The sequence below is a fragment of the Hemitrygon akajei genome, chromosome 10, assembly GCF_048418815.1.
Source record: "Hemitrygon akajei chromosome 10, sHemAka1.3, whole genome shotgun sequence".
Taxonomy (NCBI): Eukaryota; Metazoa; Chordata; class Chondrichthyes; order Myliobatiformes; family Dasyatidae; genus Hemitrygon; species Hemitrygon akajei.
The window spans coordinates 93,379,035-93,398,139 of record NC_133133.1 but is presented as its reverse complement, the minus strand read 5'-3'; the positions used below and the strand labels follow the sequence as shown (position 1 = coordinate 93,398,139).

The following is a 19,105-nucleotide window of genomic DNA, read 5'->3' as shown; positions in this document are numbered from 1 at the left end:
CAGAAGAGAGTAGCAAACCTTTTCCATGAATTTCACAGGAGTATGAAAAAGATGAACGCAGTGTGACTGAAGGCAATGCAAATGACGAAATCAAGTTTTTGCTCATGGACTTACATTCTAAATTGTACCTTAACTTGGTTGGAGATGTTCCAGAAGAAGATTCCCCAACCTTGATAGTTATGAGATGGTTAAATCTGAGGTTGAGCAAGTTGGCAGAATGAAGGCAGATCAGCATCTTGTAGGGATTAAGGGGATTGCAAAGAAGGAAAGTAAAATCGTGCAGACTTTTGAAAACAACAATGAGAATGTTCCAATCAAGGCACTGTCTAAACAGGAGTGATGCAGCTCAGCAAATACATGGACCCCAGGTGAATATAGTACAGTGCAATGTAGGTGTGGGTACCAATGGGAAGAATGATTAGAGGTACACGTGGAGATTAACCAAGAATAGTTTGGAGTAGTTAAATCTAGGAATTGAAGAAGGCTTGATCTGAGGTGAGTGGCGTCACAGATAAAGTCCACCCAACCATTGAGCACATCTACTTGAAACATTGCCATAGAAAAGTAACGTTCATCATCAAAGATCCTCACCATCGAGGCCATGCTCCTTTCTCGCTGCTGCCATCAGGTAGAAGTTAAAAGAGCCTCAGGATTCATCCCATCAGGTTCAAGAACAGTTTCTACCCCTCAACCATCAGGCCCTTAAATAAAAAAGGATAGCTACACTCATTTAAAGACACACTGGTTGATTGTTATTTAATGCTTGTTATTTATTGCTATTTATTTATATCTGCATTTGCACAAGTTTGCTGACTTTAGTTACTGTTCTATAGATTTGCTAAGTAAGTCTGCACAAAGAGGATCTCAGGGCTGTATGTCATAACAAGTATGTACTCTGATAATAAATGTTACTCTGAACTTTGATTATGTGATATTACAGAGTTAGGCATGGCACTGATGTAAACACAGGAATCAGAGCTAAATATGGACAAGGTTACAAACATTCGGAGTTTGGTTGCCTGGGGATGGTGGAGTTCGTGGTTGGGAAATAGTGTGAGGAAGACAGATAGAAAACGATGGATTTTGCCCTCAGTATTCAGCTGAAGGAAATTACTGGGTGTTCGACAAGCAGTTTGAGTATTTACAAATGGGCTGCTGATCAGCAAGGGCATGGAAAATGGCAGGGTTTCAGCGCATCACCAAGGCACACCCTAGAAATTGGAAGGGAACAGAAGTCCTTGGGAATACCAGAGGCAGTGGTGTAGCAAAGTTAGGAGAAACCAGTCCTGTTGATTTCCTGACCTTCATCAACAGGAATTCTGATCAGACCAGGTGATTCCAACCCCATCACATAACTGACAGTGGAGAAGCACTGGGGGTGGGGTGGGGTGGGGTGGAAATGGTGTTGTCTATTTTTAAATAATGTGCAGCCATGAGCACAGTTGAATCACAAACTTTATTTAATGAGCATATTCATGGCCCCTCCTGATTTGCCCCTTGAACTGGTGGCTTATCAGGAGGCAGATTAGAGTCAATGATATTGGTGGGTTGGGAGTCACATAAAGGTCATACTGAGTAAAGATAGTATATTTCCTGACAAAGGGTTTCGACCCGAAACATTGACTGCTTCTTTCAACGGATGCTGCCCAACCTGCTGAGTTCATCCAGCTTTTTTGTACATCTTGATTTGACCACAGCATCTGCAGTGCACTTTGTGTTTTGTAAATTTCCTCCACTTGCCCCCCTCCCGACAGGCTTGGGCATGGCTTAGGGATGGGTTAGTGTACCCAACTCCATGTTGACCTCAGTCAGTAAGAGTCACATCACCACTTGAAGTTTATCTGGAGCTGCCATTTACATCCAAGAAGGAAGAAGATAAAGTTTAATAGTTATACAGCTCCTGACACATTCTCAGGATGTCTAAGAGTGTAGTACAGGCCATGGGTAGCACAGTGGAGCAGATGTTGATCTACAGCTCCAGCAACCTGGATTCAATCCTGACCTCAGGTGCTCTCTGAGGTTTAGATGAATGTTGGCGAAATACAGCTACGAAGAACTAGCTTAGATGGACATCTCGGTCAGCACAGACAGGCTGGGCTGAAAGGCCTGTTCCCCTCCAGCATGACACTATCTGTGTGAAGTCTGCATATTCTCACTGATGTTAGCTTGCCACTGTAAATTGCTCTGGAGGGTGAATGGTTGAGTGTCTGGGAATGTGGGGAGGATACAGTTGGATTAGTGTAAATGGTGGTTCAGTTTTGATGAAGGTTCACAAGGCCAAACAGCCTGTTTCTGTTTTGCGTGCAGATTCAGAGGGGCTAAGATGGCTGAGTCTCTAACTAATGTAATCTTCATAGTGTGAGCACTGTAGTCTTGTGTACCAGGCTAAATTCCACAAACACCAGCATAGTATTGAACGGAGAATCTATTTTTACTTGTGTTTGATAACTATTCCCTAAAACATGAAGGCTCCCTATTCTTTGAGACCTGTCATGGGATCTTTTAAATCCCCTTCTATGAGCTTCAGCTTAACATCTCCCTGAACGTAGCTCCTATAACAGAACTTTACTCCATCAGTGCCACAGTGGTTTCCCAGCTTGGGTCATAGGCTCCAGGTTTGGAGTGAATACCAATTTTTTTTTTGTCCACTTCCCCCCCCCCACCACATAATTATAAAAACCACCAATGCTGATGCTTCCAACTGAGGTTTTATCTTGTTAGTGAGTTATTGTTAACACTTTTCTCTGTTCCACAGCGGTTGTGGTGGATTTGAAAGCTGGCCACTGGATTACTAGTCCACTGACTACATTGTCACATGGTGTTGAAAATTAAATCATTGACAAATCGATGTTCGTTCTGACTAGAGGACCAGCAACACTGAATGGGTTTAAATCCTACTCATTTATTGATACATGTTTTTGATTTACTTCTGCAGTGCATGAATACCTTGTTTACCTTACCTCTTTTTCAGGGTAATGATACACATTGTATCAAAGTGTCACGAGGAGGATCTGGACCACTTTCTGCGATCGTATATAAAGGTAGCTTACTTTACAAAAATGTAATGAGGTTGAAATTAGATTTCACTACATTATTGCTTCAAATAATCATAGATGGCGGGTTTACCTTTGACAATATCATCTATTCAATAGAAAAAACAAAGGCAAGGTGTAGTTCAAGCACTGAGCATTTGGCGCCACATTGAGCAGCTGGTAGAGCCACTGCCTCGTAGTGCCAGAAACCTGGATTCGATCCTGACCCTGTGCTGGTCGCCCTTCATGCGTAGGTGAAAGGTAGAATTGCGGGGGGAGGGGAAGACAACAAAGCTAATTGAACTGGAAGATTATTGTAGGATCAGTGAAAAGGAGTGACTGATGGCCAGTGCGGACTCGGTGGGCACAAGGGCCTATTTCTATATCTCTCTACGTGTCTTCATTGATCATCAGGTGGTGATGTGCTTTAAACATTTAAAATATAAGGGGATGGTGCAGAATCTGATATTTCCTTGATCTGTTGGGTGTGAAGTTTCAAACGTTGATTGGATTTGACAGCAGAATCTGACAGTCAAGGAGGAGACTCCTAACCTATGGATTGGAACCTGGCACAACAAGCAATCTGCTAGGGTGATGCAGCATCTCTGGGGGAGAAAGAACCTTCCCTTTCCACAGGCTCAACACCCTAAGAATTGAGAACAAGGGAACAGGAGCTTAATCATTTGTTGAGGCAATAGGGTAACTACTACAGTACACAATCCTCTGCTTATGTTAGAGAAATTGGAACTAGCTTGGATGGCCACCATGGTTGGCATGGACTGGATGGGCCAAAGGGTATGTATCCATGCTGTATTGCTCTATGACTCTGCACTTTCAAAACTGGTACTAATGGATTTAAATTGAAAATGAGCGCCGAGGTGCAGGTCAAGGAGCATCTAATTGTGTGGCACATCATGTTGGAGGTGTTGAATGACTACTTCCTGCTTCAAATTGAGTGAAAGTGGATGTGGGAAGAACCACCTGAAGTTCTCCTTTTCTTAAACGGTTAATGTTTCTGCCAGCTCTTCATTGTGCAGACCTCCATGAGCATTTGGGGCAGCACCGTAGTGTAGTGGTTAGCACAATGCTTTATGGTACTGGCGACCTGGGGTCAACTCCCGCCACTGCCTGTTTGTACGTTTTCTACAGGTGCTCTGGTTTCCTCCCACATTCCAAAGATGTACCATTTGGTAGGTCATTGTAAATTATCCCATGATTAGGCCAGGGCTAAACTGGCAGTGCCTACTCTGTGCTGTATGTCAATAAAAAAAATTAGTGTAACAGTGTGTTGGAATATGATTTTGCTAGCAGAAATCTCTCTATGCTGCCTGGATGAGTGTTGCCTGTGAGTACATAGACCCTTTGGGAACATCTACCCTTTGTTGAGTTAATGGTTTGATCGGTCTAAAACCACTGGTAGTTGAAGCTGACAGGGTGATAACTGTCAGTGATGGGTCTCCAGGATTAAGTTCTATGCAGTAGGTCAGTTGCTGCTGTCTCGGTGATATCCCCAATCACCCTGAAGTTGCTATAAGTTACTGTTTCTTTTAGTCAATTTGCAATATTGTTCATGACTGCATCTTATGGCAAATTGCTTTATGGCCATGAGGGACATTTGAACCACAGGCACCACTGCCTTTTGGCCATGAAATTGTGGATGTCTAATTGGCTTAAGGTGCAGAGTTGCTTCAGGATGTGTCTGGTTGGTAGCCAACAAGGTTGTGCTTGAAATTCCAGAGCTGTGCTGAAGCCTGTGCACTGCTGATTGGAAGGGGCCTTTTCTCCAGTGAAAGTCTTGATGTGATTGTTCTCTGTCCACCCTGGTATGCATACTCGAAGAGGTTAAATCTTCACTAAAAGTACATAGGAATTTAAAGAGACAGTTCACCCTATGGTGTTAGCTCTGGGCAATGAATATGATAAAGTTTATCATTGTGATGCAGTATGAAGATGTTTTAAATTTATCCATGACCTTTTACGCCTCCAGACTCAAACAAAATCAAATAAAAATATCTAGACACAAGTAAGGGGAGAGCTAAAGTCAGTGAAGAATCTTAGTTCATTTCCCTCTGTAAATATAGCCTGAATTGCTGATCTCCTCCAACATTTTGAGTATGTTGCTCAAATTAAAGTACGGCAGGTTTAGTAAGTAGAAACTTGTGACAGAGAGTGATGCAGAGGCAGCTAAATCTTTTACTGATCTTGTTACTTCTTTAGTATGTTTTCAGAACGAACCAGTATGTGACCTTGGAAAACAAGACAACACATGAAGAGCTGGCTAAGTCCATCATCATTATCCTGAAACAGTCCGCAGACTTTTTCACAATCAACAAGCTGTTGAAGGTTGGTGCTTCCTCTCTTTTAGAGATAATGGCGATTGCATCCACCCCCTCAATCCCAAACAAAAATTAATGATAGAAGCAATTAACAATTTTCTCTTTGCTTAATGTATCCACTGTAGTGTTATCTGTTCATTGAGGGTCATTATGCTGCTAAGCGTCTGGTTCAGACTGCATTTCTCTGCAGAAGTACATGAATGCACAATTGCAATGAAAAATTTACATAGTTCCTACCAAGACACATAGGATCATGCATATAACTCGAATTCAGAAGAAAAAGATAAATATAAATATGATTTTTGCAGGAAAGAATACAATTAAGACAAAAAATCAAAGTCAATTTCGAAGTCTTCCACAGACAATCAAACATTTGGTGGGGTAGCTACCCCTGTACCTACTGTTTCAGGCCTCTCCTGTTCACATGTACTTTTCAAAGGATACAGCCCTAAACGGATTTAGACGTCATCTTAACGAGACTTTGTCTTTTATCGGCATGTTATGCTTTGCCAGTGCCCCAGACAGCTGTAGGCACGCAGCAGGCTCAGTGTCCCAGTGCTGATGGCTGAGTGCCTGTTGGGCACGACATGGTAGTGTAGTGGTTAGCACAATGGTTTACAGTACCAGCAACCCTGGTTCAATTGCTGCCACTGCCGGCAAGTAGTTTGTACGTTCTCCCTGTGACTGTGTGGTTTTCCTCTGGGTGCTCCAGTTTCTTCCCGCAGTCCAAAGGTGGTTGGTAGGCTAATTGGTCATTATAAATTGTCCTGTAATGAGGCTGGGGTTAAATCAGGGGATTGAAGGGCTATTCTGTGCTGTATCTCAATAAACAAATAAAATCAATAAAAGTAACGGCCAGGACAGAAACCTCACTGGCAATACTCTGGAAGGTAATGTTCACAAACAAGATCTTGTGGTATTCCTGTGATGAAAGTGAGGGAATGACACATTTACAGCTATAAATTGTCTTTTGTAGCAAGGAATCATGCCTAAAATAAAGATACTATTGCACTGGAGGAAATGTGGCTAGAAATTTTTTAAAAACTTGGCTCGGGATAAAGCAGTGCAGTAGTAAAAAGATATAAATGTTCGTAGTAATGATACTGTGGGGTTAAATGTTATCCTGTGTATTCATAGTCCCTCTTCATGAATATATACAGTACTCTGTCGGAAGATTTATATCTGGTTGTACGACCAGATGAGGCCCCAGTTTCAAGTTATATCACGTTTGGCCCATATGACAGTGTACCAGTCTCACCGTCCCGGATACAGTATGTGTAAGCCTGAATTACGTGCTGATGTGTAAGCCAGGATCATGTGCTCATGTGACTGGTAGGAAATGGGAACTTATGATCTCGAAATCTGAAGCAACAGTGCTATCACTGGACCAGGACTGATATGAATCAATGTCTTGACACTCTCTCAGCTTACTGGGCATGGCTAGGATTGTTCAAAAGTCTGTGTGAGCCCTTGTGAATTTGATTTGATGAGTTGCTTGTCTCGTTTGTTTTCCATGTCCTCATTTTCCTTTTGCAGCTTTTTTAAGTAAAAAGAAGCTGGTCAATTTAAAATAAAGGGCAACCATCAAGTGATGGTGAATCTGAAACTTTGTAATTATGGGTTGGCCTACGATAATGTCTTGAGAATATTTATAGTTGTTGCTGGTTTATCCCTCTGAATCAGAGCTAGTTCCAAAGATAGGTGTTTCTTTTCAGCATATTGTGGCAACCCACTTTCTGCGCAGGCGAACCGGCTCACAATTAGCCAGTGCGCGGGGGGAGACTTTGGTAATGCACCTCTGACGTCATTTCCGCCTGGAGAGGGCGGGCGCTAGGAATTAAATGCCAGCGCTGCGAAGTTTGAATAAACTAGTCTCCAAACGACTTACCGACTGCGTGTCGTTATTTCAGCGCTGTGTGTAGCACATCGCTACATTGGTGACCCCGACGGTCCAAACGGGATTTGGACCAAAGATGACCGACTCTTCATCTGTTCACGCAGTTTCGCTAAAACTGCCGACTTTCTGGACGCTGCGACCACGCGTGTGGTTTAGCCAAGCAGAAGCCCAGTTCCAGATTCGGTAGATATCTTCTGATTCCACGCGTTACTGTCACGTGGTGAGCGCCCTTGACCAGGAGACGGCCGCCCAGGTTGCAGATTTCATACAGTCGCCCCCGGAAGAAGGCAAATATGAAGCATTCAAGGCGCTGCTCACTGGGACCTTTGGCTTCTCACGGCATGAGCGGGGTGCCCGCCTGCTTCACCTGGACGGTTTGGGAGACAGACTGCCATCAGCATTGATGAACGAGATGCTGTCCCTGGCTGACGGACACAAGCCCTGCCTCATGTTCGAGCAAGCGTTCCTAGAGCAACTGCCCGAGGACATACATCTGCTGCTGGCCGACGCAGATTTCAGCGACCCCCGGAAGGTGGCGGCCCGGGCAGACGTGCTGTGGAAAGCCAAGAGGGAGAGCGTGGCGTCCGTCGGTCAGATTACCAGGCCACACGCCCAACAGCAGACCAGACCAGGCCCGGCAGGGGGGCACACACAACACAGAGGCAGGAGTGAGGAGGCCAGTGAACAGTGGTGTTTCTACCACCAGCGGTGGGGCACAAAAGCCCGCCGTTGTCGCCCGCCCTGCGAGGGCCAGGGCCAGGGCCAGCTGCCACTAATGACTATGGCGGCTGGCCACCAGGACAGCCTCTTGTACGTCTGGGACAAACAGTCGGGACGCCGCTTCTTGGTCGACACGGGAGCAGAAATCAGCATCTTGCCCCCGACGAGGTACGACACCCGCAGCAGGAAGCCAGGACCCACCCTGAGGGCCGCAAACGGCAGCACGATACGGACCTACGGCACCCACACAGTGCAGCTGCAGTTCGGCGCCAGCCGGTTCACGTGGGACTTCACACTGGCCGCCGTGGTCCAACCACTCCTGGAGGCGGACTTCTTGCGAGCTCACAGCCTGCTGGTCGACTTGCAAGGGAAAAGACTGGTACATGCCGAGACTTTCCAGACGTTCTCCCTGGGTGAAGCCAAGTTGCCGGCCCCACACCTGGACTCCATCACGCTGTCGGACAACGAATTCACCAGAATCCTGGTGGACTTTCCATCGATTCTGGCACCGCAGTTCACGGCAGCCATGCCCAGACACGGGGTACAGCAGCACATCCCGACCCAGGGACCACCCCTCCACACCCACGCACGAAGGCTCCCCCCCGGAAAAGCTCCGCCTGGTGAAGGAGGCGTTCAAGAGGATGGAGGAATTGGGCATTGTACAGAGGTCCGACAGCCCATGGGCCTCCCCCCGCACATGGTGCCCAAAGCAGCTGGGGATTGGAGACCATGCGGCGACTACTGCAGACTGAACGAGGCTACCACTTCAGACCACTACCCCGTGCTGCACATACAGGACTTTGCAGTAAACCTGCACGGGGCAAGAATCTTTGCCAAAGTAGACCTCGTCCGGAGATACCATCAAATCCTGGTGCACCCTGAAGACATCCCCAAAACAGCACTCATCACCCCGTTCGGCCTGTTCGAGTTCCTCCGAATGCTGTTCAGCCTGAAGAATGCTGCACAGACGTTCCAGCGGCTAATGGATGCGGTGGGACGCGACCTGGACTTTGCGTTCATCTATTTGGACAACATCCTTATAGCCAGCAGTTGTCGTCAGGAGCATCTGTCCCACCTCTGCCAGCTCTACTCCCGCCTGAGTGATTTCGGCCTCACGATCAACCCGGCCAAATGCCAGTTCGGTCTCGATACCATCGACTTCCTGGGCCACAGGATTACCAAAGACGGGGCAACACCTCTGCCCGCCACTTGGCCCAGCCCAACACGGTCAAAGGCCTGCAGGAGTTCATTGGTATGGTGAACTTCTACCACCGTTTCCTCCCCTCAGCAGCCCGTATCATGTGCCCTTTGTACACCCTGATGTCGGGTAAAGGCAAGGACATTACTTGGGACGAGGAGGCTGCGGCCGCTTTTGTTAAAGCCAAGGAAGCCTTGGCAGATGCCGCGATGCTGGTGCACTCCAGAACGGACATTCTGACCGCCCTCACAGTGGACGCATCCGACACAGCGGTCGGTGGGGTGCTGGAGCAGCTCATCGAGGGGCGCTAGCAACCCCTGGCGTTCTTCAGCAAGCACCTACGACCACCCAAACTCAAGTACAGTGCTTTCGACCGGGAGCTGTTGGCACTGTATCTGCGAATCCGACATTTCAGGTACTTCTTAGAAGGCAAGCCGTTCACCGTGTTCACGGACCACAAACCGTTGACCTTCGTGTTCATGAAGGTGTCCGATCCCTGGTCGGCTCGCCAGCAGTGACATCTGTCCTACATCTCCGAGTACATGACGGACATCCAGCAAGTCTCGGGAAAGGACAACGTCGTGGCGGACGTACTCTCCAGACCAGCTGTCCAGGCCCTGTCCCTGGCAGAGGCGCAGCAGGCAGACGACGAGATGCCCAGCTACAGGACCGCAGTCTCGGGTTTGCAGCTGCAGGACTTTCTCGTAGGCCCTGGTGATAGGACCCTCCTGTGTGACGTGGCTACCGGCCAACCTCGCCCCATCTTCTCGGCAGCCTGGAGGCGGCAAGTTTTTGACTCCATACACGGTTTGGTGCACCCATCTATCAGGACAACCGTCGGGCTGGTCTCCAGCAAGTTCGTGTGGCACTGACTTCGCAAGCAGGTCAGTGAATGGGCCAGAACATGCACGCAGTGCCGAACAGCCAAGGTGCAGCGGCACACTAAAGCCCCGCCACAGCAGTTCGAACCCACCCACCAGAGGTTCGACCACATTCATATGGATATCGTGGGCCCCCTACCAGTGTCCCGAGGAGCGCGGTACCTCCTAACTATGGTAGACCAGTTCACGAGGTGGCCAGAGGCGGTCCCGCTCACTGACACATCTGCCGATTCCTGCACCCGAGCACTGATCGCAACCTGGGTAGCACGCTTCGGAGTACCGGCCCACATTACCTCCAACAGAGGCACCTAGTTCACCTCCAGCCTGTTGGGAACGCAGCTACACCACACTACTGCCTACCACCCACAGTTGAATCGACTGGTGGAACACTTCCACCGTCACTTGAAGTCGGCTCTCATGGCCTGCCTGAGAGGACCTAACTGGGTGGACGAGCTTCCCTAGGTCCGGCTTGGAATTCATACAGCGCCCAAGGAGGATCTGCACGCTTCGTCAGCCAAGTTGGTGTATGGCGCACCCCTGGCTGTCCCGGGAGAGTTCATACCAGCCCCAAGGGGGCAAGAGGAAGAACCCGCAGCAGTCCTGGACAGGCTACGTGAAAGGCTCGGCAACCTGGCCCCCGTACCAACTTCACAGCATGGACAGACCCCGAACCATGTACCCAAAGACCTGCAGAACTGTAAGTTTGTGTTTGTACGAAGGGGCGGACACCAGGCACCGCTACAGCAGCCGTATGAGGGGCCATTCAAGGTGATCAACAACAACGGGCCCACGTACGTTCTGGACATTGGGGGGAAAGAGGAGGTTTTCACGGTGGACCGACTCAAACCAGCCCATGTGGACTTGGCGCAGCCGGTCGAGGTTCAGGCACCGCGGCGCAGAGGCAGACCTCCCAAACAGAGGCTGATCCAGACTGTGGACATTGGGGGGTGTATCGCCGGTTCTGGGGGGGGGGGGTTATGTGGTGACCCACTTTCTGCGCAGGCGAACCGGCTCACAAATAGCCAGCGCGTGGTGGGAGACTTTGGTAATGCACCTCTGACGTCATTTCCGCCTGGAGAGGGCGGGCACTGGGGATTAAATGCCAGCGCTGCGAAGTTTGAATAAACTAGTTTCCAAATGACTTACTGACTGTGTTTCATTATTTCAGCGCTGTGTGTAGCACATTGCTACAATATCTTAGCTATCGGTGAAGTTGGTGATGCTGTAAGACTCCATATGTCCTTAGTGCTAAGCTCTCAACTGATTTATTTCACCCCAGTGGATGAGAATTTATTTGAGTGTTTGGAACGCAAGAGTTCGTCTCATGCCTTGTGCTTGCCTGTCTATTGTGTCCCAATTCCTGATTCCATTGCAGAGGCTGGATACTGAGAGAAGCCTTGACCACACAGAAAAACCTGACTTGACCTGTTAGTCACAGGAAGGACGTAAGAGAGACTAGGCTATTCAGTCCCCTGCCTCTATTGATTCAGTCCCCTATCTCAGTCTCATTTTATACAAATGTAAGGAATAAGAGCAGATTATGTTCAATCTAGCATGACTGAAGCCAAAGAGTTAACACAGCTTCTGACTCAGAACTATTCACAGAAACACGGGAGAAATCTGCAACAAGGTGTGTTGATCCAAATCTGAGGAATAGATAAGATTAGATTAAACTTTATTTATCCCGAAGGAAATTATTGTTGCAAGGTTGCTCAGTCAGAAATATATACTTTAAAATACAAAATGTAAGCATTGAGGTATAAAAAGTAATAGTGCAAAGTACAGATGTGCAATGAAACCTTATACTGAAAGAGGAGGAGTTGTAGAGTCTGATAGCCACAGGGAGAAAGGATCGGCTGTGGCGTTCAGTGGTGCTCCTTGATGGAATCAGTCTGTTACCATCTGTTATCCTCTGTTTGTCCAGTTTTCATGGAGGGAGTGAGGGGGATTGTCCATAATGCTCCGTAGCTTCTGCAGCATCCTCCACTCAGACACAACCACCAGGGAATCCAGTTCCACAACCAGCCTTCCTGATGAGCTTATCGATCTTCCTTCATCAGCTGCCCTCACCCTGCTGCCCCAGCAGACTGCAACGTAGAATTGAATACTGGCCACCATGCAGTCATGGAACGTGTGCAGCATCGTACTGCAAATGTTGAATATCTGTTTGTGCTCAAAATATTATCCAGGCCCAGAAAAGGCCACCCAAATATAATGTTTGAAGCAAATGTGCAATGAAGGAGGGTACTTTGCTGAGCAAATCTTATTTAATCTTCCAGCATTCGTGGTTTTTCTTTGACCTGTTGATAAAGTCAATGATCCTGTACTTGATTGAGAAGAATAAAATGAAGGTAAGCTGGATCTGTTTATTCAGCAGGTAATAAGGGATTGCTCAATGTCATTGAATATAGAACTATTTTGATCTTTCCTTATCTGTTTTCTCATTGCAATATGTGATTAACTGCACTTCTTACTTGTTTTGGTCTTATTTCTAACTCTGTGTTTCCAGCTTCCCAGAACGCAGAGATTCCCTGTCTGTTATCATCACACTGTGCAGTCACTGCTCCTTGCAATTGTTCCCCATGTTAATTTGAGATATGGGGAAATTCCAAAAGAATCCAGGAATATAAACATCAGCTGGGCTCATTTTATGAAGGTCAGTAGAAGAGAAACTCTTTGTACTGTAGCTGATTTTGTTTGAATCTCAGTCGTGAGTTGCTTTGAGAATGTCTGTCAGGGCATCGTCTCTCACTCTCTGTGTGTGATGATTGAGTACTGCTGAGCTTATCCCAGCATTTGCTATTCGCTTGTGTTTTATGTTGCTCACTTTTAAATCCTGGAACTCCCTCCCTATGACGATTGTGGGTATACTCACACCCCAAGGAGTGCAGCAGTTCAACAAGACAGCTCACAACCAACCACCTTCTCAATGGAAACTGGATATAGGTAAAGAATTCCCAACACAAGCATCTTCCCTCTTCTTTCTCAATCCCAATGAAGGCTCTCAGCCCGAAACATCGACTATCTGTTCGTCTCCATGGATGCTGCCTGACCTGCTGAGTTCCTGCAGCATTTTGCATGTGTTGTCGTGGGTAATGAACTATTTTCTCAGCCTGTGAACACATCCTTCTTAAGTGAATAAAAACTGATACTTGTGGGCGTGAGACCATTCTGCTCAACTCTACTGCTTTCCACACTCTGTCCTACACCTGTGCATTCATTGTTCCAGCAAACTGCTTGCTTGAATAATTTTTGTATCCACCCTTGCTCCTAAATATTCATTTTGTGTCAATTGCTACATGTACTTAAATTCACTAACATCACTCCTGTTAGTTTGACATATAATGGAACAGGCCCAGGAGCAGATACGATCCTCAAGAATGTTGCACATTTCAAAAAAATCAACCTCCTTACATCACTCAATATACGTGGCTATTTTTGATTTAAAACTTTACCTTGTTATTGACAGTGGAAATGGAGGACAGGTTCCCTGGCTGGATGTGAAGTTGGAGATAGACTATCATGTGATGAAACCTCCCAATATCCTCCAATCAGAGTTAGTGACCTTGCCCAACCCTTGAGGTCAGGATAACGACCTGCCCAGAAGTGGCTCAATACCAGATCAGATATTCAATCTCTTCCTGAGAACAGAGTGATGAAGACATGCTTTAACTTCAGTGATCGTGTAAATACCCATTTCTCGTGCAGTTACATTCAGAGATTTGAAGGTGCTCAGAGGATCTCTCAGAAGGCCAAGGTCAGCTGTCGCATGTCTTTGTCAGAGAATCTGGGCGTTGTAGACAAGGCCAGCATATGTTGTTCATCTCTAGATGCCCCTTGAGAAGGTGTAGGGAGCTGCTCTGTGACATTACTATTTTGGTGAAGGCATTCCAACACTGCAGATGGGCAGGGAGTTGAAAGATTTCGTCTCAGCAAGAATGAGGAACTAGGAATGTGTTTCCAGCTGGCGCTGTGGTGGAGAAGCCACAGGGGCTTCACACTTTAGTCCAAACTAACAGGAGTGATGACAGGGAGTTTGGGTACATGGAGCGATTGGCACGAAATTAAACTTTGTCATTCCTGGAGGTAGATGACACACATGCTGACAAAATAGCCTGGAATAAATAAGGTGTATTTAGTAGATAGTGCGCCCTGGAAGCCACTGTGCATTGATGGTGGAGAAAATCAATGTTGAGGGTGGTGGATGGGCTGCCAGTCAAGTGGGCTACTTTGTCCCAGATAGTGTATGTCACGTGGTGAGCATCTAATCTCATAACTTAATAATTCACTCATTGCTCATTCACAGCGGAGTTTGACACTGATGGACAGAGGGTTTATCTTCAACCTAATAACTGACTACATCAGCTGCTTCCCTCCCAAGGATCCAAAGGTGAGATTTGCTCTTTATTTGACGGCATGGTCTGGTACTGCTGTCTTTGTCTGCTGGTCTCAGGAATTATTTATTTTGCATAATGGCTTCTAATTTGTTGGCTGGTGTGTCAATGGAAGGAAGCAGAGTAGGTAGATTGTAATGTCAGCTGTTCACATTGCAGCATAGAGCCACATGTAATGCCCCCTTATACCTCATATAGTGAACATGTATTCAACAATAGGAAGGACAACTCCTCCCATTTACTAACGCAATTCCAATGGATCACCAACTACTTGTGGGTTAGTGGCTGATTGAATTTCACAGTCTGCCAGTGTATCTGTACACTTGCTTTATTTGCTCACCTTGCCTGTTAGGGTTGTTGAAGTCTCCAAGGGAGACTCTCGGGAGAGACACCAAGGGACCTTCTCCTGAATTTGGAGAGTGAGTAGACTTTCTCCTGGGATTCAAGATGTCTCCAAGAGTGAGCAGAGCAGAACAGTCTGTGGAAGGGTTGGCCTTCAGCAGCCCCTGTAAAGTTAGCTAATATCTGACCTTGGGGAAGTGTTGCCCAAGATACTGGTCAGTTTGTAGAAGATCCATGGAAGTAGACAGCTGCCTTGCCCACAGCTTCACTATCCCAGAGAACTGCTTTGCTGGGTGCCCCCGTGTCCTGGAAAAATTTGCAACATACTGCCCTTTATTGCAGGAGAGATTTATCCTCAGTTGATGGAGCACAGAGCACTGCAGTGCTTCACTGACAGGGAACAATCAGGGGTCAGCTGGTGATATGGAGAAACCAACAAGAGTCCCTCTCCCTCAGTGCTCTGCGTGAGTGTAACCACTGGTGACACACCTTGCATCCAGTATCCTGCCAGCCATCACGGTCGCTCAGTCTGCAGCTCATGGCTACAGCTTTCTGTGTTTTGAGTCACAAAGGGGCAAAGGATGGCCACTGTGGATAGCTTGCAGTAATTCCCCTGTTATCACACAGCAGGCTAGGGCACAGGAAGGATGCTAGAGCAGGAGTAGGCCATTCAGCCCTTCAGTCCTATTCTGCCAGTCAACAACGTCATGGCTGATCTAACATCTCAGCACCATTCTCTCCAAATCCCTTGATTCACTTAACATTCAGAAATTAATCGATTTGAATGAAATCTGCACAGCCCAAGGGCAGAGATTTCCAAAGATTTACCCCTGTCTGAGCCAAGAAATGTCTTTCTGTCTTAGTCATAATTGGCTGACCCCTTATTTTCAGAATCTGATCCTTGAATTTAGATTGCTCCACCAGGGAAAAACATTCCCCTTGCAACAAGCCTTTCAGTATTTGGATAAGATCATCCCTTATTCCGCTGATCTCTGAGGTATGCAGCCCTCCTCGGTTCCACTGTGCAATTAGTATTTGGATTCGGATTTATTTATTTATACATTTGAAACAAACAGTGAACTGCGTTGTTTGCATGTTCAACCAACACAAACTACCAATGTAATGGGGACAGCTTTCAAATGTCACCACACCTTCCAGCACCAACACAGCATGCCCACGATGCTCGGCACAACAACACAGAACACAACAAGCAACGAGACAGCAACAGCAAAACAAGCCCAGTCCCTCCTGATGCATATACATAGCCCTCCAAACCCAGGACAGGCTTCCTTCGTCCTCCAGCAGACTCGTAGATTCACAGACCTTAGGCTTCAACTTCCCCAACGGATCCACAGAGACTTGCAGGCCCAGGCTTCCACAGACCTTCTGAGCAACCTTTGTACTCCGATCTTTGGTCTTTGACCATTGGGCTTGATGATGATGAATGAGGACCCCCAACACCAGTAGGCCTCATACTCTAGACTTGCCGAAGAGAGGTCCTGGAACACTAAGCATTGAACTCCAGACTTGCTGATTCTTAAACCTATGGGGTCATGGGTTTTGTGCCTCTTGCCTGTACAGAACTCTGGTCCCAGAACCCCCCAATGACAACTCAGAACTCAGTGCCCCGGGGGGGGGGGGGGTCAGTCACCAACTGTCGTCCTCACTGGTCTGGCACAACCTCAGAATAGAGGTATATCCATTTAAAACAGAAATGAGGAGGAATTTCTTTAGCCAGTGGGTATTAAATCTGTGGAATTCATTGCCACAGATAGCTGTGGAAGCCAAGTCTCTGAGTATATTTTGTTACACCTGTGCCCAACTCTGAGGGGCCGAAGGGTACAAACTAGCCCCCTCCTTTTTGAGAATCGCAAGATTGCTATTAATTTAGGTCAGGAGACCCAGGAAATGAGAGAGAGACACAGAATCCACAGGAGGTTTGGAATGTCCTGGCCCTCAGCAATTTCAAAGCCACGGGAACCGGCCATTGTCTCTTGGAGACGGAATTGTGTATTGAGCGCTGTGCTATTCATCGATGCCCTCAAGGAATGAGCAACGTGGGCTGGTTGGGGGGATGGCATCCTCCCCAACCTGATTGACATCTGAGACCCCGTGAGTAAGGATAAAAGAAGGTCTGGGGAACAAACCCTTTTAGACACACCAGGAGAAACGATAGAAATCCCGTGACAGCGTTTAATAGCGAAAGCCGGTGGAAAGCCCACGTGCGTCCTTTTCCATTTGCCTCGGAATTGGTGGGACTGACCACGGAAGACGGCTTAGCTAAAAGGAAAAGGACACCGATGACATTTCGAAGGATCGACATCATAGAAAGGAAAACGGGCAAGTTCTAAACCCTGTCTCTCTCTCCAGCCAAAAGCTGCAGCCTAAATGAACTTGAGTGACTTTTATATTTCCATCGGACAATACATTATCCCCTAGACAACGATAGAGCTATTTCTTATTGATTATTATTATACCCGCACTTTTAGATTTAGTATTGATGACGTATATTATCTGTATGTTTGCATTGATATTATTTTTGTGTATTTTTATCAATAAATACTGTTAAAAATAGTACCATCAGACTTCAACGGACCTCTCTATCTTTGCTGGTAAGTGACCCAGTTACGGGGTACGTAACAATTTAAAGCAGAGGCTGACAAGTTATTGATTATTCAAGGTAACAAAGGATTGTGGGGAGAAGGCAGGAGAATGGAGTTGAAAAGGATGATTTTAAATCAGCCATGATGGAATGGTGGAGCAGACCTGATGAGCTGAGTAGTGTAATTCTGCTCTTATATCTCATAGTCTTGTGGTCTGCTGGCCTAACGTCCACCCATGGATCTCCCTCATCTGCATTGCTGGCCTTTGAATTCACAGTGGACGACTGGACTCCAGCCTATATCCCTGTTCCTAAACCCTTACCTGACCCCTTACTCCTCACTCGGTCCCTCCTTCCTCCCACCGTCCCACCTGGAGGCCCTAAAGCCAACACAAGCTAAGTATTCCAAGTCAGATGCCAACTACTGATTCTAGTTTGTGCTTAACCCCCATGTGGTTCCAGGAGGCCTGGAGATGCTTGTCAACATTGGAGCATGAGTTTTCCTGATCTACAGTGTTTTGGAGGTGGAGTTCAGGCAGATGTGGGAGACCAGACAGCACTATCTCCACGTGAAAGGCTGATGGACAATAGGGACTGAGCTGGTGTAGAGGTAGTGGTGGGAAAACTGGTGTATCCCCCTGTAGGGGGCAGCAGTTTTTTAGTAATCAGTACACCCCCTATTAAGATGGCACCTCACCCATCCTCAATATAACTGTCTGCAGTTGTTACAGGTAAAGTTGGCATCCATAGGGTATCTCCACTTGCCTTAAAGGTACATTAAAGTGTATTGAGGATACCCTCTTATGCTCTGGGCCAATTCTAGGGTTTTTAATCAGTGGTCAGGCAGAAGCTACTGAACGTGCTCAAGTTCTGGTAGTGTGACACTAAGCTTGGGTGATGGAATTTGGGTTTGGCACGGGCTGTTGAGAGTCCTGAATGAATCACTGCAGTGCATCCTGTGGTTGGAGTGTTAGTGGAGGGAGTTAATGTTCTGGGTGGTGGATGAGTGTCCAAAATTAGATTGGGTTTCTTGAGTATTGATGGAGCACTCAATGGCATTCACTTCATGAAACCCTTTGACTAGGCTGTGCACACTCATGGTGCCAGATTCTAACAAAGCGATGTGTCTGAGCTGCAGCTACAGGCCCCAGAAGTCTGATGGCTTCTGTGAGTCCTACAGTAAAAGCTGAAATGTTAGATTTATCCACATTTGTGCTTGTGGGCATTCACCATTTTGCTGTTCATCCACCCTACCCCACAGGCAGATACTGCCTCCAGACTGGTGTCTAAATAACTTGGCATTGTCACCATCTATTAAGTTGGGCAATAACCCCTTGCCCTTACTTGCTCCTCCTGTTTCATGGCCTGGTCACAATTGCTGGCAGTCCCAAAAAAAGGCAATAACTCCTTGCCCTTACTTCCCTCTGTATCGATTCATCCTGAACTGCTCCACCCCAGAGCAGCTCCTTTTTACTCACGAATGCTTAATGTTGGAGACTAACTGTGTTGCAATCATGTTCCCATCAACTCTCTCCTCATCAGGCACTCATCGAGTACAAGCTGGATTTCCTGCAAATCATCTGCAACCATGAACACTTCATCCCTCTGAACTTGCCAATGTGTTTTGTGAAGAGCAGGCTCCAAAGGATGCAAGGTACGGTAGAACAATCCCCATTTGTTCTTCATAAACTCTGAAAGCTGAA

The 19,105-nt window shown here is 46.9% G+C and overlaps 1 protein-coding gene across 1 annotated transcript in view; it reads left to right on the top strand.

Annotated features, from left to right (window-relative positions):
• Positions 1 to 19,105, top strand: part of LOC140734545 (dedicator of cytokinesis protein 11-like) — a 290,183-nt gene that overhangs the window by 128,276 nt on the left and 142,802 nt on the right. The window contains exons 25-30 of the mRNA XM_073058668.1: positions 2,972 to 3,041; positions 5,250 to 5,375; positions 12,344 to 12,415; positions 12,574 to 12,720; positions 14,371 to 14,454; positions 18,945 to 19,056. Coding sequence (XP_072914769.1) covers positions 2,972 to 3,041; positions 5,250 to 5,375; positions 12,344 to 12,415; positions 12,574 to 12,720; positions 14,371 to 14,454; positions 18,945 to 19,056 — 611 coding nt within the window. The remainder of the gene's footprint in view (positions 1 to 2,971; positions 3,042 to 5,249; positions 5,376 to 12,343; positions 12,416 to 12,573; positions 12,721 to 14,370; positions 14,455 to 18,944; positions 19,057 to 19,105) is intronic.